Source organism: Pteropus alecto, unplaced genomic scaffold (genome assembly GCF_000325575.1).
Source record: "Pteropus alecto unplaced genomic scaffold, ASM32557v1 scaffold45, whole genome shotgun sequence".
Taxonomy (NCBI): Eukaryota; Metazoa; Chordata; class Mammalia; order Chiroptera; family Pteropodidae; genus Pteropus; species Pteropus alecto.
In genome coordinates this window covers 27,737,255-27,765,173 of record NW_006442491.1, presented here as the reverse complement: position 1 = coordinate 27,765,173, position 27,919 = coordinate 27,737,255, and the positions used below count along the sequence as shown (strand labels likewise).

Genomic DNA, 27,919 nt, shown 5'->3' with positions numbered 1-27,919 from the left:
TTTCATAAATTATAAAAATACAGATTCAATTAGATTTAATTTTAAAAAAATGGAACACATCTTACATAAGGATCCTCTAAGTTAGAAATGTTAAACCTATCTGGGCCCTACAGAAGATATAAAAAAACCTTCCCACAGCTCATAGAAGAGCGTACAGACAATTTTGATAAAGGAGTTCAGGAACAATTGAAAACTAGTTTACAAAGAGAATCAGGAGGCAGAAAATACTTCAGGAAGCACGTTCCTCAGAAATTGTTCTGGAATGCAGTTTCACTTGTATCAATGTCATGTTCCTAGATGGCAGAATAAGACACAGAATTTCAGTATTTCAGTACAAAGCCTGAAATGTGAACTCTTTAGTGTTTTAAACTTTGATTAGAGATTCTGGATCATCATTAACTGAGGCCCATAGGTAATCTCTGGCTTTAAAGCCAAATCCAGCCCAAGGGTCAAGTTTTCACTACCAGGACAGGGCTTTAGACTACTGCCCATCACCCACCATGATGACTGGGGAGCAAATTCCACTGAAGGGACTATGCAAAGACCCACTAGACTTCTTACCTTGGCCTTGGGGGCCTGTCCCCGCCTTGCCACCAGGGTAAGTACTATTGGGAATCTACCTGAGCCCCCATCCCACATTTTAGTGCTGAGCAGCTATATCAGCCATCACCTCTGGGTGCCCTTTGTGGCACTTATCTCAGAGCACTGTAATTGCCCATACAGTCCCATCTCCCCCACTACACGTAGCACAGAGACAGCAAGGATTGCATTCATCTTGTTCACTGCCTCAGCCCTGACATCTAGCACTATACATGGCACATACAAGGTGTATAGTGAATACTCAGCAGAGTCAGGCCCCTGCCAGTAGAGGCTTACACCACCAGCACCCAATTTCCTAAATATACATATATATAAACAGGCTCCTTGTACTGTTTTATAGCCCTTCCCCCACAACCCCATTTACCAAATCATGAATGTCTTCCCAAGTCCTTAAACACTTTTCTAAATATTTTTGACCTTATGGATGCACCCTAGGCACTTAACCAGTTCCCTACCGGTGAAGATTTTATTCTGTTAAAACAATGTCGCACTAAGCATCCAGGAGGGTAAATCTATACACATTTCAGGATGTTATTAAGACAAATCTGAAGATTAGAATTGCTAGGTCAAAGGTATATACATTTTTAGGGGTTCTGAACGATATTACAAAAAATATCTCCAGAAAAGTTGGACCAATGTATTCTCCCACCAGTAGTGTATGAATGCCCATTTACCAACAGTGGTTACACAAAATGAGGCCAGGCATAATTTTAAAGTTCTTGGTCCCCAGTTCAGAGAAAGATGGTTTCTAACATAAGGCGCTAACCTCACGTCCTGCTGCTCTATCCTTTGCTCAGTTCTCTCTAGAAACACTGGCATCGCTATTCCTCAACCATGCCAGGCAAAGCCCAGCCTTAGGGACTTTGCACAGGGGTTTCCGCTGTCTGGGATACTCGTTCCCCAGCTATCTGCATAGCTAAATCCTTCAATACCTTGAAGTCTTTGCTCCAGTCTCAGCTTTGTAGTGAGGCCCACCCTGACTATTTAATACTGCCACATTCGGCACACTGATCCTTCTTACTGTCCTACATGATTTACTTATATATTATGTGTATTGTTTACTGTCTGTCTCCACTAGCTAGAATAGAAGTTCCATAAGTGTGGGGATTGTACAGTGTTTTGTTCACCTAGAAGATACTTAATAAATACTTGCATAACGAATGAATGGCATAAAACGCAAAAAGCCCAGTTTATGGATGATACTGCCACTTGAAAGGCTCCCACTTCAGTGGGCCTTCTAGGCTCTGTACCTGGTTCAATTTCTTGAATTCCACCACTTGGAAGAAGATGTGCTCAAGGATATGTTTGGCGTCTTGTTGGTCCTTTGGTAGTTTATTCGTTACTCCAAGAATGTCACCACACTTTCTGACATAGAATTCCAGGTCTTCTTCAGTACCTAAGCACAGATGGGGCAATTAGATTAACCTTAACCCTGCCGTTCCCCAAATACAGACCCTACTGTGGTTTAAATATCTCCAGCCAGGTTCCTACATCTCAAGTTCATTCACCTCTTCCTAAGGTAATGTGATTACAGGACTTAAACAATGACAAACTGTAGAGATCTCTGATGTGCTGCTTTTACAAATTCGGACAATAGTGTGACACTCCTAATTAGAATAATACTGGAGTGGTCCTGAGTATCCTAACCCCAGATCCAACATTCCTACATTACAAAGAATAGCAACCAGTAGATAATCAAATAAGCATTCTCTGAATGCAGCAAGGACCATTATGAGAAGGGCATATGGGTATTTTAAATAGCATTTATTATACTATCCCCATCAATATCACCTAGGGTAATTACTGCCACAGATGCCTATGTATTTACATATGTGTAAAAAAAGGGGATCAACAATAGTTCTGTAAGTTGCCTTCACCATTTAATAACATGGACGTCCTATGTCAAAGCTGATGCTCTACATTTTTCTTTTAACAAATATATGTTTCACTTTCATATTTTTTTAACCAGTCTCCCTAATCAAAGACCATTAGACTGTTGCCAATTTTTTGAATGCTACAGTTAATATCTCTATAGCTATATCTTTTTTTGGTTTGCATTTCTATAAGGATTTCTGTAGCATAAATTGCTAGAAACAGAAATGTTGGGTCAAAGCATCTGATCCTTCACAGGTCTGTTATTCCTACTGGACTAACCACTATGTCTTGCTACTTTTTGATTCCCCAGTACCTGGCACAGAAAAAAAGATGCAGTAAAGGTGTTTTACACTGAATGATTTTCATTTTTGCATACTCCTTTCTGGTCTCTGGGCACATATGGGTGTTGTTCACATAGTTGGGGTCCTACTGGACATGCAGTTTTATATCTTGCTTTCTTCACTTAAAATTCTCACTGAAATGCTATCAGTGTCACTCGTGGGCCTTTGTAAACCTCTTTAATAATGACTACACGTTGTACCATTGATGGAATGTTACACGGTTTACTACCATTCCCCTGCTAGTGAACGTTAAGGCTATTCCCAATTTTATTTTATTTTTTAAGTAAAAATAGATTCCCAGGAGTGGGGAATCCTTAGATTTCCAGGAGTGGGGTCACTGCCTCAAAATGGATGGTTAATTTTATGCCTCTGAGCACACATGTGCAGGCCTATTTGCTGTGCTGGAGGCACTGAATGTCGGGAAGAGCACTGGGCAGAGAGTCAGGGTACCACTCAACATGCAGCTTTGTGGCCTGAAGGCTCACTTCCACATCCACATGTCAAGATGGGTACACTCAGCTCTCTTGGATCCCTTCCAGTTTGAAGTCTCTATAATTCTTTTGGCCCTCACTGAATTTTCCTATTTAAGTGCTCCAATGACCAATGACCTAGATGTGCTGTGTGGTAGCCAGAATCGGAACTAAGGACCTACAGGGATGACAGCTGAGACCTGAGCTTCTGCTCAGCACCACGTTCTACGGCACTGAGCTAACTGTCCTCGAGAGAAATAATCATTTACATGAAATAAATAAAAATTGTAACTTTATACTCCCATTCACAGTTTGTCCTCTCTAAAGAAATGCTAAACTTTCTCTCCTGGAAAATCTCAGAAATTCACAGTTAAGTAAAACTCACAAAGGAAAACAGGAAAATTTAGCCAAACTTACACTTATTGGTAATCTGAGCAAGCCGTGCCTTCTCAGAGGAGAAGGTCTCATCTAAGTCAAACAGCTCCAGTGGAGGAGGTGGCAGTTCCCTGAAACTGGGAGGGAAAACCTACAAAGAAATAGGTCTTTCATGAGAGAGTGTATCAACAGTGATGAGATATCAGGGAAAGGAAAGGCGAGCTCAGCCCTTCCCTGGATGAACCACCCAACTGCCGGTAATCTCCTCCTGCCCTAAGCCATTAGATCATATCAAGCAAGACAACCAGCCCACTGTAAACAATCAAGCAGAACCAGCCCTAACTACACCACTAAACTGATCAGGCTGATAGACCAGTGCCATTAACTCGAGCAAGAACACAAAACTTGGGGCATGTTAGGTTTATTTGTGGTTAACATTTGATTATACAACTTGTTTCTCTTTTAATCATGAGCTCTTGAGGGACAGAAATTGGGGAGGCAGATGTAGGTTAGTGTAGAAAGTGCTAAATTTAAAGCCAGAATTCGAAGATATAAACCAGCACTATGCTGATAAATGTTTAACTATCAGCTCTCAAAACATAACAATAGGCCTGATATGTAGCATTTGTCATTTTTTTTTGTGATGTAAATACTTCCACCATGGCCAATTTCAAGCTACCAAGATGAAGCCAATTGGCTCATAATAGTCCAGAATGTGGTAGGATAAGATAATTTTGCAGACGAGTTAATGCTAGACTGGAATGTTGAAAAACATACATATCACCTACATACACATGACTCACCCCCAGGCTGTTAGAACTGTGCTATGAATCTGAGTGCCTGTTGCTTGGAAAGCTGCAGGACAAAGCTTTCCCTCCTTTTTACCCAGGAATTCGCATACATGCCCTCTAATCCTACAAGATGGGAAATGTTCAGCAGCCACAAAAGTCCATGCCCTTGACTTCTCATTAGGAACTACAGCAAATGGAAGTCCCTGTAGAATGCTAAAGGTGTTGTCACTGTGCATGTTTAGAGCCAGAGAAACATGCCTCCATGAGGTGTTCCACAAATGGCATCTGGAAGGATCCACAGGAAGGGCCCGGCTGGTGAGGGAAGGCAAACAGTGAGGTTCTGCCGTGGGATCCCCCAAGCACACCTACTCACCGCTGGCTGAAGGGCTGGCAGCGGCGTCTCAAACTGAGGTTGGATGAGCTGGAGAGGTTCATGTTTCACATTTAGCTGTTCGTGAGCCCTGTGTTAATAAGACAAAAAAAAAAACAACAACGGGGATCAAGATGAGATTTTATGCAAAGAACATGTAATTGGTCGCAAAGAACATGTAATTGGTCGCAAAGAACATGTAATTGGTCGCAAAGAACATGTAACTGTAACTCTTGTCTATCAAATCAGGGAGTTCAGCACTTTTGGAGAAAAATACACAAAACGTGTTGTTACAGGGCATGTGATGATCCTTTTTTTACCATACAATATAACTTTATTGCAAACTGAAAGGGAAAGTTATTTCAAGTTTCATTATCAGGTTTCTCCTAAGTAGGCTTTTTATTTTTACCCAATGAATACTGTAACTCTTTTAATACTATATTTCCTTATTTGTTTTCCGCATCAAAAAACAGAAATCAAATCTGAAGTCTCCTTCCGGCAACTGAACAGATCCATACAGTATACACTCTGTATGCTTATTCACTCAGCAAATATTTACTGAATATATACTATGTACCAGGAAGTTTTATTCATCACGAGGAGTATAGCAACAGTGAAAAAAGAGACCAAAACAGGCCCTTGTGGAACTTACGACCTAGTGGAGGAGAGACACACAATAAACTAAACCCGAGATGCCAGGTATTAATGAGCATTAGGAAGAAAAAGAAATCAGGAGAGGGACGTGGAGACAAGGAAGGGGCAGGGACTGCATCTTGTCAGAGCAGCTCTGAGAGACAGCGGGGTGGAAGTCCTGCAGTTAGCTTCGGAAGCGGCCCAGGCAGAGGCAAGAGCGAGGAGAACAGGAAAAAGGGTGTTAGGCATTTTCACAGGACGGCAGGACAGCCAGCGTGGTGACAGCTAGGGGAGAGGGGGAATCAAGTGCTGATCTTACATGTCTTTTGTTTGATTGTGGCTTCCCTTGTGCTTGTATTTTCTCAAACATTCGTTTTATCCTTTTGTATTATATATAAGTAGGTAAGCCGGCTGAACTCTGGGAATCGGGCAAATGAAAATACACTCACTCACTCAATTTAAAGTGTATACACACTGGTCTGCCAAAGTGAAGCTAACCAAGCACATGCCAGTGGATGTGGACAAAGTCCACGTCTGCTTCTACAGATGAGTGATTTCAGAAAGGAGAGAGATCTGTGCTTGTAGAAAGGCGAGGAGCTGATCTTACTGCTACCTCCACTGTCCCAGGTGCTTGGGGAGACTTTTTCCTAGCGATGAGAAGATCCCCATGGCGAGAGGAGAAATAATATTTGAGCGCCTACTACATGCCATGTATTGTGCCTGTCCCTATGCTAAGCATTTAAATTTATTTCATTTAATCCTCAAAACAACCCTGGAAAGTGAGTATAATCCCTTAGGGAGGCGGGAGCAGAAATGTAGAGATGGTGTAGCTTTCCAAGTTCACATGGTTAAGAAGCGACAAAGGCAAGATTAAAAATCAGACCTGGCCAATCCCTATCAACCAGAAGCCCCATGACTCAGTCTGTCTAGAAAGCAGAATGTCTTTAGGGACAGTTCTAAGCTAAAGGTCTCACTATCTGAGCACACACACAAAGAACCCTGCTGCCGAGTGCTGACCTCAGCGACCCCAGCACTGATTTTCTGCCTTCTGTCCCAGATGGAGCTGACTGTGCTCAAGTCCTGTGTTAATAACAATACAAATTCCATTAAGTCTTCCCTTTCTCCACTCAGCTCGCCACCAGCCCAAATCGTCCTACTAGTAGCCAACATTTATTTGATGGGGGTGGGGATGGGTGGAAAAACTTATCTTAAAACCAAGCAAAGCCTGATTCAGAAATCTGATCTGTACGGTAAAAGGGGAAGAATAAATGCTAATACTAAATACGAATCTGTGAAATGGGGGTGAGCTACGTATTTCCAGAACACTCTGGCCCAACCTCTGGCATTGCATTTTCATCAACCCTCAGTCCCCAAACCACCAGACCATGAACTCTGACGGCAGGGACTCCACCCGCTTGACCCTACCTCACAGCCCATGGGCATCAGTAAACACCAGTGGACAAATGTTACTTCAGAGCAACAACACCCTGTAGGTGACATAATTGAATTTTTACTCAAAAAGAGAAACTGCATTCAAAAGACATTGCTAACAAATAAAAATACCCTCAGAGCACCATATAGAAACTGTAAGCCAGGAACGACTGCCCTTTGCTATGGCATGACAGACGAATACAATTAAAAGAGCCATCCAAGCCTCTGAAACATCCACTGTTTGACTCTGCGGACACTAAAATAGGAGACAGTTCCAATGAACCCCTCATTCAACACTGCAGAGCAGTCTTCACAGCCTGGTCTGAAGCACATCAGGAGAGGAGATGGTGGAAATGGCAGGAGCTGGTGGGCTGTAACTGGCTAGTGGAGCAGCCTGATGTATCTTTCGTTAATTCTGAGAAAGCCCTGCACTGCAAAAGCCCATGGCCCATCTCCGGACCTCCCTGCTTCCATGTCATTTCCTCCTCCCTGGGCTTCCAGGGACACTGCTGTCCGCAGGCACTGTCCTGCTCCTCTAGCTGCTCTTCCCCAGCTTGTCACAGGCCCACCTCTTCTGCCTCTCAAGCCAATGACTAAAGCCCAATGCCCACTCTAGTGCTGTCCTGGGTATCCCCGACCTGTCACACGGCTTCCCTAACTGCTGTATCTAAACCCCTTCGTGTCTACACTAGTAACTCCACCCGCACATCTTCACAGCCACGAGATTGGAAGTGCCCGCAACAGAACACATTTCTTCCTCCTCATCCCACATTCTTCGTGCCAGTTAACAGCATCACCAACTGCCCAGATCTCCAAGATAGAAGTCTCTCAGCTGCATCAAGCCTCCCATGGCCCATGTCTTGTGATTCTTTCTCCCCAAATATCTCTCAAAATCACAGCCACTCCTGACTAGCTCCACCTTTCAACCCTCCTGCTCTGCTGTAACAGTCTCCTAACTGGTTTCGCCTCTACTTTTTCTTTACTAAAATTAATTGTATAAACTCCTGCAAGAAATTGTTTTGGAAAAGACTCGATCATGTCCTTCCTCTACAGGTCTTTACTAGTATCCTATTCACAAATCCAACCTTTGCCCTGAGCTTCAGGCTCTTTGTCTTGACTTATTTCTGTAATGCTCAGCCATGTCTCCTCAAGTGCTGGAGGATGTGGAACAGTACATTGCAGGTGACTTCAGAGGACCAATTTTAAAACTACTGCCACATTGGCCTTGTTAGAGGTTAAGGCTAAATGCAATCCACAGGCCATCAGGAATAAACTTCCTTGCCTGGACATACCTGCATGTGTGAATGTCTGAGGCTTTGTTCATATAAGCTACACTGCTGCAGAATGTTTTCTCCCAACACCCCCACTCATGTCCTGAAATCCCCCTCAGCCTTTAAAGCACAGCACCTAGCATAGTGCCAAGCAGACACGAGGACCCTAAGAAATGTTTGTTCAAACAGTCAATGCCTCTTTCATAAAGCCTTCCATGCTCACCCCAGTCAGAATCAAATTCTCTTTCATCATTGTGTCCGAGGCCTCCAGTTTTGTTTCACATTTAGCATTATTATAATAACCTTGTATCACGGCTTTTGCCTATCTTCTCCATAAAACCACACTTTAGGTATAGGGCTTGGCAGAGTAGGCGCTCTATAAGTATTTGCTGAACTTGAACATAAGTATATGGGTAGGAAGTCAGACAATCATCTGTGGCTGCACCCTCAGCCTTTGGTTTATTCTGATGTAGATCATATGCCAGGGCAAAGATGCTCAAAACTGTTAGTCCCTGTCCCTGAATTAGGAATGAAAAACAACAATGAGCAGCCAATAAAACAAGGGAGAGCCCTGGCTTGGCGGTCATTCAGGCCTGGCGTGAAATCCCTGCTCCCATCTAGGGAGATACCGTATCCGCTTTAAGCCTCAGTGTCCTGGAAATGAGGCAAGTAACTTAGCGGACTACTGAAAGTGTGAAGTAACAATGTGGAGCGCTCACAGGGTGACTAACCACCTTGGTTTACTGAGGGGATGCTTGGGACAGGGGACTTTGTGCTAAAACCAGGCAAGTCCCAGGCAAATCAGAAGTTACTCACCCCAAATGCCTGATACAGTGCCTGGAACATAGACAGCAAGGGTAACAACAGCTGGAAGTTTCCTCTGTGTCAACACCCCCACCCCAGTACCCCAGCTCTCTGTGTTGGCCTCACAGATCTGAGAACATGCTATGCATACCACTTTTGCTGTGACCTTAACTTCCACCCCAGGTTCATGTTTTCAAACTAAACACTCAGAAGAGAGTGCAGTGCAGCTCAGAACACCCCAGGTACTGACTTGATGACCTTGGGGAGGGAGGTGGTATCCAGCTGGTAAATGGACAGGTCGAAGAGGGTGGTAAAGTCCCGCGGGTTCTCATCGCCCTCCTGGAGACACACTCGAAGCCGCTCTGACAGGGTGGCTGTGTCGGGCAGCATCATGTAGTCCGAAATCTGAAAGCCACAAGAGGGTTCCTTTCAGCACAGCAGAAACGAGAATTTAACCTGTCAAGTTTCCAACATCTCAGGTCTACATGTGCGATATTTATACTCTCTTGCCAGAAGATTTCATTCACCATTCATGATCACTGACAACTAAATCTTAAATAAGTCACTTTATGTTGAAAGAGGAACAATAGTCACTTGGCTAAACCTCAATGCTGGCTACATCCAACTGTCCAATTACTGATGCCGGTATTCACAAGCTGAACACAGCTGGAGAAACATACCATCGTGCCGACTGGTCTGCTTTTAATTTCATGATCACTGATCTTGGGTGCTCAGCTATCAACTATATTCCCATAGTCCATCCACTTTTCCATTCTCCTAGGCAAGACTTTCCTTTTATCACCTGAACCATCTAAAATGATTTTCCTTTTCTTAGTTTTAGCTGATAACCTTATTTTCTACACTAGTGAGAAAATAGAGGCAATCATTAAACAAAGTCCACGAGCTCCCACTACAACACCTAGCTACCCACCAGCATCTGGGCCATATACTCTGCTTTCGCTCCGGATACACGTACGAACCCTAGAGACTCCAGCACAGACAACCCCTCCACTTGGACACTAGATCCCAGCCCTTCTCACCCAGCCAAAGGCATGCCTCCGGCATTGCTGAGAGCCTTTAATGATGACACATGCTGTGTGTTGGTAATAGTGAAAGATCGGGAAAACCTAAATGCCCATCAATAGAAGACTGGCTAAATATGCTATAGTTCAAACAATGGAAAACAGTCTTAAAAAACAACCAAACAAACAAAAAAAGCTCTGTGTATAAATATGAAAATATCTCCAAGACATATTGGTAATTTCAAAAAGGTGCTGGACAGTGTATACACATGCTCTATATAGTACCATTTGTGTAAAACAAGGGGGACCTGGAGGGTACACACACACACATTTGCTTATATATGTATAAAATATCTCCGAAGAATACAGAAGAAACCGCTAAGATTGCTGTCACTGGAGAGGGGATCAACGTGGCTGGGGAAAGATAGAAGGAAGACTGTTCATTGCGTATGCTTTTAAATTCCAAACTACGTGAATGTATTTGTTCTCTATTCAAAAAATATATCTAAATTTGAATAAATGTATGCTGGCAACAAGAACTCTATCCCTAATTGCCCTTTGGACTGTATTTAGCCTTGACTTCTCACAAGCCCAACTTGGTAGCAATTTAAAAATCGGGTCTTCTGAAGTCACCTGCAACATACTGTTTACATTTTCTAGCACCAGCACTTGAGAAGACATGGCTGAGCATTACAGAAATAAGAAATCAAGATAAACGAGCTCACTTTTTTCTATATCCCAAAGGTCAAAAACTACCCCGATCCTCAAACTCTTCTGTAGACAAGAAGCAAGGGAGGAAATAAACAAATGACTGCTCTTCCCTGTATATCTGGCTGTTTTAGAGCTTCAGCTCTCTAGCGTGACCATGGGTTGAAGGCGAGAGCAAAAGCAAAGGCACGGACTATGCCAGGACATACCCAGGACACAGCACAGAGATCAGCGATGCGCCCGGCCATCCCAAAGGTCTGGAGGCTGATACTCGCGTCTGCACAGAAGCCTGCTACAAACTCCGCATTCAGAAAACCATCAAGGCCTTGGGTGTCCAGACGGAAACATAAAAGTGCTCCCCAGACCACTAGTTTTCATGACTTTCTAACAGATTTTGAGGTTAAAACTTGTTATGTAAATTTCTTTGACTCTTTACTGACCTACCATTTTATTGTATTAAATATTATTTGAAACTGAGCTATAATTATCTGGGTTTAAAACCTAGTCAGATAGAACAAGATTGATTTGAAATCACAGGAAGTTCAGGTTTTCAGAATTTCTTTCTTTGCAGTGCTACTGGATCCAGCCTTTTATTTTCCAAAGCCTTACAATACAGAGGACATTTTTCACCAGGTCTCACATCTGGAAAACACACGAAACTGCATGGTTTCAGAGAAAAGCTTTACCACCACCATATTCCTCTGGTTTTCTATCGACGCTTCTCTTCTGTACCAGCCCAGTGTCATATGTGCTGGACAGTGAACAACAGAGAAAAGGCACAGGTTCAGGAATCAGCCTGACGTGGGCATTAATAACGGCCTGGCCAGGTATTAATCTAAGAGGGTACCTTGAAGAATTTACTTACTTCGGCTTCCTCAGCTAGAAAACAGGAATGACAGAAACTTAGCAGGAGCAAGTAGGCCACACAGAACAGGAGCAGATGCAGCATCTCTTAGTGCTGCGTCCCTCGACCCACGACAATAACTAGGATTGGCAGTTGCCAAAGATCCGTCCTCTCAGAGTCAGATCCTGTGAGATCTGAAAAGCAAATTCCTGGCTGTACCCCAATTCTTTTACTTTGGGGACTTATATCACTTTTCTGGAGGAATTCAAGCAAAATAGCCATATACTGGAATATTTTATGTTTTATTAATGTTTCCATGTAGGAGAATATTTTAGACATGGGGCTCTCCTGTTTCCTAACCCAAGGCGGCCCCTGGGAGGTCATGTCCTCAGCTGAGGGAGGAAGCAGTTGGCAAACAGCCATTTCTGACTGCCTCCTCACTGGCCTCCTGCTATCCATAGCCAGGAAATCATTTTCCTGACATTTCAGAGGTTAAGAAACAGAAAAGCAATTATAGAAGGAGTAGAAGAAATTTGAATTGTCCTGGCTCTGCACTTGCTTGATATTTAAGCACACTATAATCTCACAAAAATGTTTCCTCATCTATAAAATGGGAATATGACCATCTCGCAACTGCTCCCAGGGCAGTTGTGAGGTTTAAATGAGATACATGGAAGTATATAATACACAGTGACTGGTAGGTAATAAACACAATTTTTTTTAAAGTCATAGATATATAGCACTTTTTACACCTTTTAGTTTCATAAGTAAATTTGCATCTATGAATTTAGGACTCACGATCATCCTTAAGGTCCAAGAGTTAGTGGTGGAGAAGGACCCAGAATGCAAGTTATTGGTCTTTAGTCCAGTGCTGGTTTTATTTTTCTAATCTGATCAATATTACATTACCTGTAGGATTATTATTCCCAAAGACAACAAAATTATAGTTTAAAACTTAAATTCTAATGATCTTTGTTTCTTCATGAAAAAGTTATTTTTATATCCTTCATACTGCTGAAAGAAGTATTTCTCTGAAGATACTGACTCTGAAAGTTTGGGCCAGAGAGCATACTTTAAATTCTAATTATTTTATATACATATATATATAAATAGAGAGAGCGTGCACAAATGAGAGGTTCCTACCCCAATTAATTCTATGATTAATTGTATTCTTTACTAATTTATTATTTTTTACAACATGGTATTCATCTCCCCAAAAAGCATCACTTCTTTCCATCCGTCTTACAGATAAAGTATATTAAGAGATACTTATTCCTCTGTAACTATTAGAAGTGCTGCTGAGAAGGTGGACCCATTTTTCACTTAAAAGTTTTTAACGATTCACAGTCTCCTACCTCTGGGTCCTCGGCATCAATCTGGTTTAGGTGGATGTCTTCTGTTGTGAGCCACTGGAAAACAACATCCTGAGTTTAAAAAAAATAAACCAGAATTAGACACTTGGTTATTTGAGAAAGCTGAAGGCAGGAATAGAAAATGAAATCAATGAAGAAAAAAAAATTTTAAAGGGAAAAAGACTAAACCAGTGATTTGAATAAAAGTAGTCACCCCTCTCTTGGTGAAAACTTAAGTTTTCCTCACTATAATGTCACTTTTATTATTGGATATTTATAATTTGTCTTAGGGCACTCTAATCTCTAATCACAAGCCAGAATTTATTAAAACATCTTCTCAGTCCTGAAGCAATTCCCGTTTAATGTGCTGATGACAGTCTGAACTTAAAAAGAATATATCTATATCCCTCTGGAATGTGTCTAGAGACATTGGAACTTCAAGTGGATTCCACAGAAACAAGAGCTGAATCAGTCTCCCAACACAGAGTACTAAAGGCCTCTAATTCTCCAAGTCTGATGGGCTTTATTTCATTACTGAAAAAGCTCAGTAGGAGCTTCTTCCTCTGGCAAGTGACTTATGGGAATCACACCAATGTATACAGCTTTGGTATGCATGGTCTCTCATCCAAGATATGTTTCCTTTACACTATTCTACAAGCAACTGCAATGCCTATATCTCATTTCCCACATCAAACAGTGACCAGCCTATCATAATCCCCTCCAAATATCACTCAGACCCACCAGCCCCTCCCCTCATTCACACCTTTACCACCTTCCTTCGGGTCCTCGTCCCTCCCTGCCTGGCTCCACCAGCCTCCTAATGCCTCCTCCTTTCCACCTTCCATATGCCTAACAGAGGGGTCTTTCTAAAACACAGATGTGACTGTGCCCAAGAGTACTGAACACCCTACAAGGGCTCTCTGTGGCTTTCCGAAGAAAGTTCAAGATCCTGGGCTTTACACTTGAGGCCTTGGCTGGGCTTACTCCTTATGACTCCCCCAGGGTCGGCTCCCACTCCAAGTGACCATGCTTAGAAATGCTCCCAACAGCCTTCTAGATTCAATTCTCTGTCTCTCATGCTCTCTCTCTCATTGTACTATATCATCTCAAAGTAGAGACTATGCCTGACTCAACTTTGTACTCTTAGTGCCTGACACATAATGGGCTCTAAAAAGCTGGTTTTAAATAAATAAATGAACTCAGCAGTATTTTTTTAAATGATATGAAATGATAATGTATAATGATACACATTATACATTAATGTGAAAAAAGAGAAAAAGTTTACCATGATTTTGCTGTTTTCTTCTTTATCCAAATACTGGTCACTGAACATGTGACACGAGCCAAGCACTGCCAGCTTCCCACCTTGGTTCTGTCAATGACAAAGCAATGTCAGAGACTCATCCCAAAATGCACCACATGCATCCTAGTCCCCAAACACTTATCAGTGAGCAACAGTCTTGTATACAAGTGTCAATTCTCATGAGGATTTCAACAGTCTAGAAGTATGAATTATGATAATAACCACATTCCAATCTGCTCATTTTAGACACTTCTACATTCTATTTGACTTTAACAAAAGCACTATGAATTGGTTCTACAGCATTTCCCCATTGTTAGTTATCTTATGAAGATCGTAACCTTAAAGGAAAAAAAAGATAAGCCAAAAAGAACCTATAGAAAGTTAAAGACATTTACAAGTACCAAAATAGATTTAACTGAGATCCAAACAGAAAACTAAGCCACAAGCATGATAAATTCACAACAGAAATAACTGGTTAGTAAAAGGATTTAATATTAGCAATTTTAAACAAATCAAAACAAAGTATTTTCCCTATTAGATTAATAAAAATGAAAAAATGACTACTAACAGTGGTCAAATTTCAATGAAGTAAATTTTTTCACAGTTACTGAAACTGTCACACAGGCAACAAGAGTCTGAAATATACAAAAACTCTTTGCACTGTTTTAAAGTCATAATCAGAAAAAATTAGAAATAAACCAAATGGTCAAACACAGAAGAATAGTTAACATAAATGGAACCTCCTCCAACTGTAAAATTATGCATTACAAAGTGTTTCAGTAACATGGGGAGGGTAAGATACCATAATTTGTACAGCTATCCTAGTTTAAAGCCTGTGCAGCAAATAAACAGAAATGAAGCATAAGCAAAAGTGGCAGAAAATGATTGAAACACCAGCCTGGACTGCTTTGGAGTAGTGCAATGGGAAGCAATCTTTTTTCCTCCCTCTCTGTATTTTTCAATTTTTCTACAATGAGCACATACTACTTTTGTAATGAGAAAAACAGTACAATATTAGAAATCCAAAATGAAAGCGGTTTTTCTAGCAATATCACATAGAGAACAGGCACAGTTATGGCTATAGGAAAGAATTAACACCAGAGATGTCAAGAGATGCAAATACACAAACTCCATAAACAAAATTTGCAAAATGAACTTTGACTTGTACCACATTAAAAGGAAATGCTTCATAGTAGAAGTAATACTATTGCTATACCATAGCCATTGAAAATAGATGTTGCTTAGAATAGGAAGTGAATTAGGTGGAATTCTACAGAAAGAACACAGGACTGAATGAACTGTGCTGTGATGGGAATCCACACATGTAAGAAAATTACAGTAAAGGGCTTTTCTTTCTCACTACTACTCACAGTTAGGCTTCTTTTTTCTTTTCTTTACTATTATCTTCTTTTTCTACCTCGTTAATTTCATATAGATTATAAATCTTCCCTCAATCCTTTTATTCTATCCTGACAGAGATTCCGCCACTGTCTTTGACTTCCTTTTCCAGCATCTGTCTATAATTTGTTCTGATTGAATAAGAGTATATCTACTCAAGGACCAATTTGCTCCTTCCATATTAACACGTCTAGTCCAGCAAACCAAAGACATAGAAAGGATCATGATGGGCTTAGTGAAAGTAATGGCCCTGGGCAAAGAGGCAGACCCCCTCCTTCCTCCCCGAGCTAGCCAGGCCTTGCTCCTAGTTTCCAGAAGGACAGAGAGTGGCCTTCTTTCTGGGATCACTGGTTCATCTCTCAAACTTAAGAATGACAGGCAACAAACGACCTCTGTGAAAGATCATTTATAAGACAAGACTGAAAGCCTCTGAAGAAGAGAAAATAGGCCTTAAATGGCAGGCAATGGGCAGATGATAACCTCATGAGTTCTAGAAGAATCACCAAACTTAGCACAGAATTCTGTACCCAATAGATGCTCCATAAAAATCCACTGATTAAGCCAGGTAAAATCTCTGTGCACAGTTAAGAAATCTAATAGTTCTATTATAGTTCTAATGTTCAACTACCAGAGGCCCCTTAAAATAGTGTCTAATTACTTTTGTGCTTACAAACTGACACTCTATGTAAACCAAATCTTGAATCATTTAATCACACTTTAATTTTAAAACAAGATTTCCCACTATTTGAGAGAGAATAACTACCATAATAGCTATATGAATTTTATCTAAATATCATCTTTCAAACATAGCATAGACATTTATTTACTTCATAATAAAAAGAGGTCAGAGCTTCTATATATGGGAAAGGTAATACCTAGGTCCCCAAAGAAAAATAAGATTGTGAGGAACTAGAGACATCTAGGTTTCTGAAGAAAAACTGGGCATTCGGCTGGTGAATTCTATGCCTTAGGGTACAATGAGGACGAATTCAGCAAAACCTGAATTAAAAGGCATTGGAAAAGTAAGGTCATAATGAGGAGGGCTGTGTCCTCTGGAACCACCCCTCCCCAAATTTTGTGGGGTCTCCAAGATAAGTGGATAAACGGTCTTCTGATATGTCTTCCTGGGATAAACTAAGATAAGAGCAGCACAATTCTGTGCAATTTACTGTAGTCTGAACAGATTTACGTTAAGGGTAAGAACCCGTAGTCACCAGCAGGATGAAAAGTTATTTTAAGAGTTATAATACAGGGAGTCTCATGTTACCATGGAAAAGCTTTGGATTTAGAATGGTAATAGCTAGATTTAGGCACCGACTCCATCAAATATCCCCATAAGTAAAATGTAGATAATTGATACATTACTTCGCAGGACTGCTATGAAGACCAATGAGAAAATGTATGAAATCCCTCTGGAAATAGTAGTTTTTACTATTTCAATAATAAAAATAACATATCCATTCATATCTAAGAAAGGCTGTACCTTTGAGTGATAGAAAGCCAGAATGGGTCTGTTAAGCGGGAAACAGACAGAGCCTGTGGACAGAACAGCCACTGCTGGTTTCATGACACTCAAGGTGGCACCAAAAGGATAGACAAAGGTGAGAGCCCTGTAAGAAATTAAACAAACATTTAAAAAAAATTTTAAATGAATTAAAAATTTTTGAAGATCATCTCAGTGCTTAAGCATTTCATCACCAAACAAAATTCTCCTAAGCTCTGGTTTGTTAACTCAAAAATTGGGATAGTCTAGCTACAAGTTTAATAAAGCATTTTAAGAACTACAAATGTATATTAACAATTTCTAATCATATGTGAAATAATTATAACTAGAAGAACTAAAGTAGCCCATAAAGAGGAGGAGAAGGAGGGGGCCTCATCTAAGAACTGAACTAGAGTCACACGAGCCTGTTCTGTATGACAGTGGCTTAGAAGTAAGCATTTTCCTCTTCCTTATAGATGTGATTGGTGCTGCCTCTAAGAACGAAGGTCTCATTAAGTAGAGGGTATGTTACCAGTTGGGTGCTTACGTGAACAGAGCCACATATGTTCCCCACACTGGACCCTTCTACACAGACTCGACTTGGACTTCCTCCTCTATTCTCCACAGTCCTAATGAAGACTTAATGAATCAGTGGAACTTGCACAATGTGCTCCTGGATAGGAGGGTGTGGAGGTCACGGTATGGTGCAGATCCTAGGGTGAGGCCAAGCCACGCAGGAGGGCAGAAGGCTTTACTGAAAGAAAGATGGAGCTTTGCAAAAGTAGCAGTTTGAAGAAATTGCTCTCAGAATGAAAACAAAAAACAGGAATCTTAAAACCAGAGCATAAAGTTAGAAACTTGGGGGTGCGGGCGTGAGGAGTCTCTTGTAAATATTTTAATTTCCCTTTTCCTTTAGGCAATGAGAAAATTCTTTTTAGCTTAAGTTTAAAATTATTTCCTTCCGGTGTTAGTTTTCCCCATCTCTTCAGTAAAGTCTCATTTACTCCTTTTTGCAGACCACATGTGAATGAGTAAGATTAGCTGGGCAAAAAATTTGGGAGATCATTCTTGGAAGAGGGAACAGATATATAAAGGCCCTAAGGTGAGAACAAGCTTAGTATATTGAAGAAATTGAAACAAAGTCAGTGTGGCTACAGGAGATGAAAAAAAGGGAAAGGGACATGATTAGAAAGGAGACCAAATGAGAACCTGAGACTCCCATAGGCCAACGTATTTCAAAGCACAAAAGCAGGACTGGTTATCTGAATCTCACGGCCTGCCAGGAAGCTGTGCTGCTTCCGGATGACCCAGGAAACAAATAACCAGCCACTTGCCCTTCACCACAATTACAGAGGAAGTAATAATGCAACAGCAGGTAAGGTACTATGCCTCATACCTCACAAAGCACTTTCACAAGTATCACCTCATTGGAGTGTCCCAACAACTTTGTCCCCATTACACAGATATGGAAACAGAAACTAAGAGTTCTATACCCTGGGCCACCCTGTAAGGAGGACTTGCAATCAGGAACTTCTAACTCCTTCTAAGTCCAAGTCCATAGTTCTTTTACTCCACCAACTGGATGAGCTAGTACAAAACTCAAGACTTAGACTGTGATTCTTGAATGTCAAAATATTAACTCTGATCTATGTTGCTCTACATGTTTCCCCTTGGATTCATATGAAGAAAGCTCTTCCCTATTCTAAGATTATGAAATATTTACTACATTTTCTTTTAATACTTTTATGGTTTTTAATATTTAAAATTTTAATCCATCTGAAATATATTTTGGGGTGTGGTGTGAAAATGGATATATTTTTCCAAATGGTTAGCCAAAATGATGCCATCCATTCCCCAATAATTTGAAATGTCACTTTTAATATAAACTAATAACCCCCAGATTCCATATATATTTTGGGTCTAATTTGTTTTAATTACATTAATTACTAGAGCTTTGTAATAAGCTTTAACTATATAAAAACATTCACCTTCTATGGGGCCAAATACCCCAAAGTAAAAAAAGGTAAACTGGGAAAAATATTTGCAATGCATAGGGGTCTTATAAATGAATAAGAAAAGACAGACCATCAATAAAAACATGGGCAAAAAATAGTAAACAGGAAATTCACAGAAGAAATACAATTAGCTAACTGACTCACTAATAATCCAAGCAATGCAAGTTAACATAAAGAGGTATCGTTTTCACTAGAATGCTCCGTGCTGACAGGAGAAGAAAAAGGGATGTGTTCAGGGGGCCTGAGTGCTACAAACTGCCTGGAGGACAATCTGGTAATATATCACATTTGGAAGACCTGACCCAGAAATTCCAATGCTAAAAATCTAACTAAAATATTGGCACAAGTGGACAAAAATTGTACATATAAAGATGTTCCCTTTGTGCTTTCTTGTTTATAATTAAAAGTATTAAACTGTTTATAGTTACAATATGGAGAAGTTAAGAGCACAGGCCCTGCAGCAGACTGCGTAGGTTTGAAGTAAGTTTTGACATTAGTCAAGTGAGCTTGGGTAATTAAGCTCTGTTATCTTGCCTATAACCTTATAGGATTGTTGAGAGGATTAAATGAGGTAATACCTGCCTGTCACATAGTAAGTGCTTAATAAATGGTAGGTGGTATTATTAAAGCAAATTATTATAAACTACCTCAATGTTCTATAACAGGAGACGGATTAGACAAATTCGGATACATCTAATTTTATCCAGTCATTTAAAGGATAAGGTACCTATCTATACTTTTATATATGAAAAGAGATCTAGAAATCTAAATACCCTGTTAACTTCGGCATAGATTTACAGAGCAAGGCTTCTATTTTCTTCCTTTTAAACTGTTCAGATTGGCTTTTTGGTGAGAATTACTTTTGCAGGCAAAAGTTCTTCATTTTGAAAACGAAAACTCTTCAGAACGACAAAGGCCTCAGAAAACATACTTACTGGGCATTGTTTCCACTGCTCTCCTCATCAATGATTCCAGGCACGGCCTTCCCTGCAGCTCGACTAATTTCTCTTGAAGAAAAAATTAAAATTTAGTAAACAGAAAACATATAGGCATTTTACACTCCATTCACTAACAGTAAGTATTAGACGCAAGGAATTTGTAGTCCTGTTCAAGATTTAATTCTTCGAAATGAAATAAAGCTGCGCCCACACACCTATACCTCTTTTGGGAAGCCTGTACATGTTAACATTAAAATATAAGGATCAGTTCCCCTTTCTTGAGTCCTGAGGGAATGGTTCATATACTAGACCTACATTCTATTCCCATATTCTAGACTCTGTATCATCAGACCCAGCAGAGTGCCTGGCACAGAGCAAGTTCAAGTGTGGAATGAACATTATGAATATAGGGAAAAGCTCAGAGGGTACCTGATACTGTCCCCCCATTCACTCATTTCCCACTTCCCTGAAGTCACCAATTTAGGTTTTAGGATCTGGTGGATTAAAAAAAACTGACTTTATCCCAAGCCGCAGGAGTGGAGAATATGACCTAGCTATGCCATCTGGGCAGTCTCCGCCCTCGGTGACCGGTTCAGAATGGGCCAGTGGCCTGAGCTAGCTCAAACAGAGCATATCTCAGGACTGCTCCTGCTAGGACCGAGGCATGCTCTCTTGCCCTAGACGGTGTGGCATGTGGCTATAAGTTTGGGAACTATTAAAATTATATTCAGCCCCCACACACAGGAGAGCAGGGCCAAGAGAACTACGGAGGAATAGAATTGGGACTCTAATGACATCATGAATTTTCAGTCAATCTATGTCCAAAACCTGTCTTATTTCTGGGTTTTTCAATTACATGAATCAATAACATCTCTTTATAGTTTAATCCCACTGGAATAGAGTTTTCTGTTGCTTACAATTGAATGTATTCGGACAAAAAGGTGAATGTGAAGTAAAGTGTCAAAAGAGGAATATGACGTGATGGATGAGAAGTAATATAATAAATTATAACATAATAAAATAAGACAAAAGGAAAGTACACAGGAAGAACGGCCAGTAAAAAGAGTGTATGAGAAGAAATGAGAGAAGAGTCACACAGGACAGAGGAGTGCCATCTGTAAAGACATTTCTGCTTTCAACATGCTCACCTGTTTAAGACTCCATTGGAAACCAGAGCTTCTTTAGGATGGAAATACTTATAATATACATTTCTAACCACTGCATCTTTAAAGGGAAAAGAGGAAGGCGCATTTTAGATTAGAAATAAGTTTGATGTTATGGATGCATAAAACTTTGACCTTAAAGGAACCTGGAACTCTGTTCCAATCCCTCACATTTTATAAATGGAAGAAGCGTAGGCCCAGAAGGTTCAGATTGCTGGTGAGGCCCGAATGCTGGCCCATTTACCCTCCCAGCCCAGGGCTTTTTCCATTGTACTATTAGGCCCAAATGAAAATAATAATTACCATTATTAACCATGATTCCATATTCTTCTAGGAGAAAATTAATATTGGTGTCAAATCTGGATTCCCCACCCTCTCCTAGCATCACAAGGATATCTCCACCGCCGTCGAGGTATTTCTTCAGGACTTCAAACTACGCAAAGGAAAAACACCTGTAAATACACCCGAAAGACTTTTGTCCAAAATACTATGAATAAGACCTTAACTAGCTATAAAACACTTCAAATCAATAAGGCATTTAAATATAAATATGTATGAGATAATGTAAAATCTACTCTATGTAGGATTTCCAAGCTTGTGTTTAAACATAAAGCTCCAAAATATTCAAAATGAATGAACATTTTCCAAGTTGACTATCTGTACAGCAAACCAAAAGTGGAAAACTTCGCTAAAGGAAGCTCACAGGTCTACTCCATCCAATAACATCCCTGGTTTCTACTTACTACATGTCCACTGCACCTACTCTCTCCTGACAAACAAAAATGTCTCCAGATAATGTCAAATGTCACCAAGTGCTGGTCTCTGACCCTCTTCTGGATGCTCTCACTTTCCTGAGATCTGGTTACCTCTCTCTGTCTTCCTTAGGTGGAAAAGGGAGGTGGGGAGAAACTATACTGGAGTGTTAGTCCAAAGCCCAACAGGTAATAAAGTGTTCCTCTGAAGGCCACTGCCTGCTGTGTAAGCATCTCCCTCAGGGTCTCACTGGGTAGGGTACGTAGGCGGTCACTGTCACATTCCCGAAGGTAATTCTTACTTTCTCTCCATTAACCTGATCAAACAGTCACATCTCTCTTCAAGCCCTTCCCTGGGGAGGTGGTCTTGCAACCAGGCTGAGAAAAAAAGGACAACAGACGTGCTCCCCTGTGTATGTCCTCCTCGTGGCTCCCCCAAAGTCAGAGCAGGAGACCTTAGATGGCCTCAGTCTAAGGACCACACTGGCCCGCCCTGCCTTGACCTCCCTTCTCCCCACACCTCTCCCTGAGCACCAAGGCACTTCCAAGTATCTGTGGGAAAGGCTCTTACAGTGTTCTGAGTTTTTTGTGTTTTAAATTGTGATAATACAAAAAAAGTTTATCATCTTCAACATTTTTAAGTGTACAGGTCAGTAGTATTACCTATCTTCACAATGTCGTGCAACCAATCCACAGAACTCTTTTTCATCTTGCAAAACCAAAGCTCTATATCCATTAAACAACAACTCTGCATTTCCCTCCTCCCCCTAGCCCCTGGCAACTACTGTTCAGATTATTTTCTCCATGAATTTGACTACTCTAGGTATTCATATAAACAGAATCATACAGTGTGTCTTTTTGTGGTTGGCTAATTCACTGAATGTAATATCCTCAATATTCATCTACACTGTAGCACATGTCAGCACTGCCCTCCTTTGTAAGGCTAAATAGTTAACTCCCTGCATGAATACACCACATCTGGTGTCCGTGCTGGCAGACACCTGGGCTGCTTCCTTCCATCTTCTGGCTATTGCTATAACACTGCTATAAACATGGGTGTACAAATATCTCTTCAAGATCCTGCTTTCAATTCTTCTGGATATATATTGCCGGATCATATGAAGATTCTATTTTTAATTCTGAGGCACCACCATACTGTTTGCCACAGTGGCTGCACCATTTTACATTTTCACCAACAGTGCACAAGGGTACCAATTTCTCTACATCTTTGCCAACACTTGTTATTTGTGTTCCTGGTTTTACATGTATCATTCTTTGTCTAGCCAGTGAAAGAAAATTTAAAAACAGCTTAATTTTAAACAGAATTTCCCTTTATTCCAAAGCAAAAATATGGCAAAGAAATATGGCTAATCTTTAATTAGCCTGCACTTGTCGGCACTTTACGTGCATTATCTCATTTAATCATCATAACAACTCAATGATGAAGACAGAGATGAAGTGATTCCCATAAGGCAACCTAGCAAGTAGTAAAGAAATTTAAATCCAGGATTTCAGAGCCCATGAAATCCTAACCATCTCATTATATTTCTTCTTCACGGATATTTCTTACCTCAGCTGCAGTAAATTTTTCCCTCGGCCCAGCTGTAATCCACAGTTTCACCCCAATTAACTTCTCAGATGTGATTTCATCTTTTAAGCTACAAGTACAATTTTAAAAGCAAGTGTTAGATCCATAATTTAAACCAATTTATGAGTTATTTTAGCCTCCAGACTGTATGGAATCAGAGGCCACAGAGGCCCAGAGATAAGGGATTTAGAGGAACCCAGTCCAGACTCTCTCTCAAAGTGAGACTACCCTCAATAGGCTTGCACCAGTCATTGATCTCTGTTTAAATATTTCCTATTAAATTATGCTAGAATATAGTCCTCCAACTACTAATTCAATCAGCTCTACCATTTGATTATAATGATTACACATCCTTACCCATTAAGAAAAGCTACACACACACACACACACACACACACACACACACAAACCGAGTCTCAGTTTTCCTTTCTCTAAACTGAAGTACTGACCTACGTTACAACACGGAGAAAGCCACTAACATCTGAAAAAGTTGAATATGTATAATTAGAATAATTTTTCACTTGTGATTTGGGGAATAGTTTAATAATATGCAAATTTCCAGTTTTCAAAAGAGATGCTTTAATAATAATTTATTTACTTCTGAATGACTTTTAAATTGAGCTCCTCCCACCTGTACAATCTGTCTTACATAAGAAAATAAAGATTTTCAGTTTTATCAGAAGGCTTATTATCACTTAGAAGGGAAAACAATACACAAGTTTACCTCTGAATCTTCCAATTGCTCCGAAGTCTCTTCTGCATGGATTTATAGCCATTGTTGGTGGTAAATACTTCCTTTTTGTATGTATTAAAAAGGATGGTGCTCCGAAGCTCCTTCTCCATAGTTACCTATGAAAAAAAGAAGAAGGGATTGCAAAAAGGGAAGTAATCCAAAAAAAATAAAAAATAAAAAAATCCCCAAAGGAGCAAATAGTCTATCTCTGATTTATTGAGAAAGAGTACAGAGCTGCACCCTACCTATAAAATGCCTACAATTCTGAAAGGTGCAGAGTAAAATGCATAATCATAGCTGCAGAAACCTAAAGCCAACACCTGGCTTTGACTTTCTGTTTCTTGCCCTGGCCTTCTCACCAGCCTACTCCCATCACCCAATCCTTGTGGGAGGCCACATTTCCAACCTGATTCCTCACTGCTAACTACTGTTAACTGTGGGGTATATATAGTCTTCTGGATTCTTTTTATACATACATTATCTTATAGTTTTATTTATAAAATAGGATCTTATTATCTGTGCTATTTTACAACACCTTTTTCACCTAACCTTGTATCTTTCACATCTTTCTATGTTAGTACATACAGACCGACCAATTTTTTTAAACTGCTACATAGCATTCCATTTAATGGATGTACCATAATTTATTTAACTAGTTACAGAAAGACTGACACGGTTTTCTTGCCAAAATTTTCGCTAGTAAAACAGTGCTACAAACATAAATCATCCTTGAACATGTTTCTGTACACTTTCCATATTTATAGAATAAACTCCTACCTGTTGAAGAATGGCTAGGTAAATTATTTTCAAACTGCCTACAATTTTCAAAAAATTGTACTAATTTTTACTTCCCCTAATACGATACACTTCTATTTCCATACAACCCTATTATCAGTATTTTTCATCTTTTCTAATAAGATAAGCCCCTCAAAACCTCTCATTATTGTTTTAATTTTCATTTTGAAATTAGTGAGATGGTCATCTTTCACTTTTTATATTGGCCACTTACATTTCTTACTTTGTTCATGTATTCTGCTCATTTTTCTATTGGGTTTAATATTTTTCTAACTGACCATTAAACAAATACTTTCACAAATCTGTCTTTAGACTTAGCTTATACGAGCTTTTTTGGTTTAGTATGGTGGAATTTACAGGCCACCAAAATTCCAGAGGCGATGGGAACTCAAACTCAGTCCAAGGTTCGAGATTCAGGCCATATTTGCATTCCCAGTTTACCTTACTCCAATACAGAAAGTTTTACATTTTATAGAGTTAAAAGCATTAATCTTTTTCTTTTCTAGCTTCTGGATTATACGACATATTTAGAAGAGTTTCTGCCATGCTAAAATTATGAATACATTCAACAATGCTTCCATTACTTTTAGGACGTCATTTTTTAAGATTTAAATTTTGATCCTTTTGGAATTTATTTTGGTCCTCAAATAAATTTTGTTATATATTTTTAATTACTAGAAAGCTACCTGATACCAATGCAACCTTTCAATGCTGATTTAAAACACCACCTTGAATAAAAAACATATATCAAATCACTGCAAAATAATACATAAACACCACTTTCAATAAAAAAAAATTATCGAATCACTGCAAAATAATAATAAACACAATATCGCCTTGACTATATAAAAAAATCTCTATCAGTATTTGCATCTTATTCCTAATTCCATATATTTTATCTGCCTGTAAGCTGCTGCTCAGCTCTACTATTTTAATTACTGTAGCTTTATAATATGTTATAATATCTGGTGGTACTGAAGATCTAATCCCCCTTATTACCCTAAATTTTCAGAATTTTCCTGACTAGCTTCACATATTTATTCTTCTGGTGTAAAAAAAAAAAAATACTACATGATCCCACACCATGTTCCATCCCATCCACGCACATGCTCATTTTCAATGTGTATATACAATACTGTATTCTGCTTTTTCCAGTTTTCTGAAAGAAATGTCTTCATGATTAGGTTAGTGGTTGCATGATCTTACGCCATAATGAACTGAACCACCGCCTTCACGGCATCTTTTCAGTGTTTTGCCATCACAGCTACTACTGGAATTTTTGTTTTTGCCATTAAATTATTTTTTACCATAGGATAGATTCCTAAGAGCAGGATTCCCGGAGAAAAGCGATGAGACTAAATTATTACGAGTCCTGTTCCAACGCTCTTTCATATTCAGCAGGGCGACTGAAAATCGGTGTGGCTGGAGGCGATGGAAAATCGAACTCAAGGAACGGGATTCAGGCCTATATCCGCGCTCCCAGTTTCACCAAAGGACCTCGATTTTCGATAAGACTGGCCCAGAGGCCCCGAGGGCAGTCCGGCGACGCCCTCGCCGGCCCCCAGGCCTCCCCAACGCCCCAGCTGGCCCATCAGACTCGGAGCTCTTCTTACCTGAGGCCCAATGACCACCATCTTCACCTGACACCACCCAGCATCCCGCGACCAGGTATCCAAGGCCGCTTAGCAACGGCGGAGGCCGAGCGGCGCGCAGGGAAGGCGTAGACCGGGGCGTGTATTTCCCGCCGGAGCAACGTATTGACCACAGAACCGAAGACTCCAGTTCTCCCAGAGCATCTGTGGCGAAGGGGAAAGGGGGAGGGCAGTGGGCGGGGCTAATATAGAACTGGACCATTGTTTTGGACGAGGGGTAAATCCAAACGTAACGTGGATTAACTTTGGGCCAAAGATAAACCGATTTCATTTTTTCCTTTAGTTTCAAGTCTTACTAAAGACTGATAAAAATGATAGGTCCTAAGGGCCCAAATTTAGTTCGACCCGGAGGAAGGAGAATAGTGAAGGCTTCCGGCGGGGTTGGCGGGGAATAAATAACGCCCCAGTCGCGATCCCGAAAGCGCAGGCGCAGAGAGGTCGGGCCGCTAGCGGGCGGAGGGCGGAGCTTTGCAGCTTTGCTGCTGAGTCTCTGAGGCTGGGTCGCACTGCCGGGAAAGCCAGGTTAGAAGTTTGCTACGTGGTGTAGAAGGGTTTCGGCTCCGGGGAAGGCCAGGGAAGACCTCGTGGAAGAGGGTGGAGAGATTTAGTGGTGAGAAGCGTAACATGAGATAGTTCTTGCGCCATAGTGCCAGGTTCAGGATATGGCGGTGAACTCGCTCTCTAGGGGTCACCAGGCGGGGAGTTCAACCTGGCCAGAGCCTACAAAAAAGCAAAAATATTAATTGTGATACGGGAACTGTGAGGGGCCGGTGTTGAGCAGAAAGGCACCCCCGGTAAAAGAAGAGTGATATTCATTAAGGCAAGGAACGGCTTATGCGAAAGAGCCATCGCCATGAAAATGAGAAACCAGACGTCGGTAACAACGAGCAGGCCTCCCTTCTCCCCAGGGAAGCACTCCATGCCTGCCTTGAGAACGTGGACTTCTGTGCAATGTCACCGCCTCGCTGGCTCAACCCGATGAGAACAGAATTCCGACAGTTGCGATTTGCATTTGTGTTTGTTAGAATCTTCAACATGTACAGAGTGGTAGGAGTTTGGGGATCTTGAAACACATAACTCTTTTTGTCTTTTCACAACTACGGTCATTGCAAAGTTAAAAAGTGATAGAGGGCGATTGAGAATTCTTTTCCTGAGGATGCTGTATTTGGGTGCAAAATTGGGTGAACACGATCTTCAGTTAGGGAAAAATGG

At 40.6% G+C, this 27,919-nt stretch overlaps 1 protein-coding gene across 3 annotated transcripts; it reads right to left on the bottom strand.

Moving 5' to 3' along the window:
* IFT52 (intraflagellar transport 52) lies at positions 1-26,876 on the bottom strand. Of its 3 annotated transcripts, XM_006921824.3 has the most exons (14): positions 26,669-26,876; positions 24,252-24,376; positions 23,510-23,597; positions 21,491-21,620; positions 21,173-21,248; positions 20,022-20,093; positions 17,072-17,198; positions 14,173-14,259; positions 12,891-12,959; positions 9,212-9,366; positions 4,826-4,913; positions 3,704-3,812; positions 1,851-1,996; positions 1-293 (listed from the first exon to the last, which is right to left on the bottom strand). In XM_006921824.3, the coding sequence occupies exons 1-14, from the start codon at positions 26,687-26,689 to the stop codon at positions 246-248; spliced, it is 1,341 nt and encodes a 446-aa protein (XP_006921886.1). In that variant the 5' UTR covers positions 26,690-26,876; the 3' UTR covers positions 1-245. The 3 variants fall into 3 exon arrangements, with proteins under 3 accessions (XP_006921886.1, XP_024895656.1, XP_024895657.1); XM_025039888.1 differs by lacking the exons at positions 24,252-24,376; positions 26,669-26,876 and having other exon boundaries at positions 21,491-21,639; positions 23,510-23,592; XM_025039889.1 differs by lacking the exons at positions 17,072-17,198; positions 21,173-21,248; positions 21,491-21,620; ... (1 more) ...; positions 24,252-24,376; positions 26,669-26,876 and having other exon boundaries at positions 20,022-20,075.
* Between the last annotated feature and the right edge of the window lie 1,043 nt (positions 26,877-27,919).

Coding starts and splice junctions, on each gene's coding strand:
- IFT52 (XM_006921824.3), bottom strand. CDS start 26,689: ATGGTGGTCATTGGGCCTCAG. Junction 24,377..26,668: donor TGGTGGTCATTGGGCCTCAG/GTAAGAAGAGCT, acceptor TTTTTTTCATAG/GTAACTATGGAGAAGGAGCT. Junction 9,367..12,890: donor TTGATGCCGAGGACCCAGAG/GTAGGAGACTGT, acceptor TGTGGCTTTCAG/ATTTCGGACTACATGATGCT.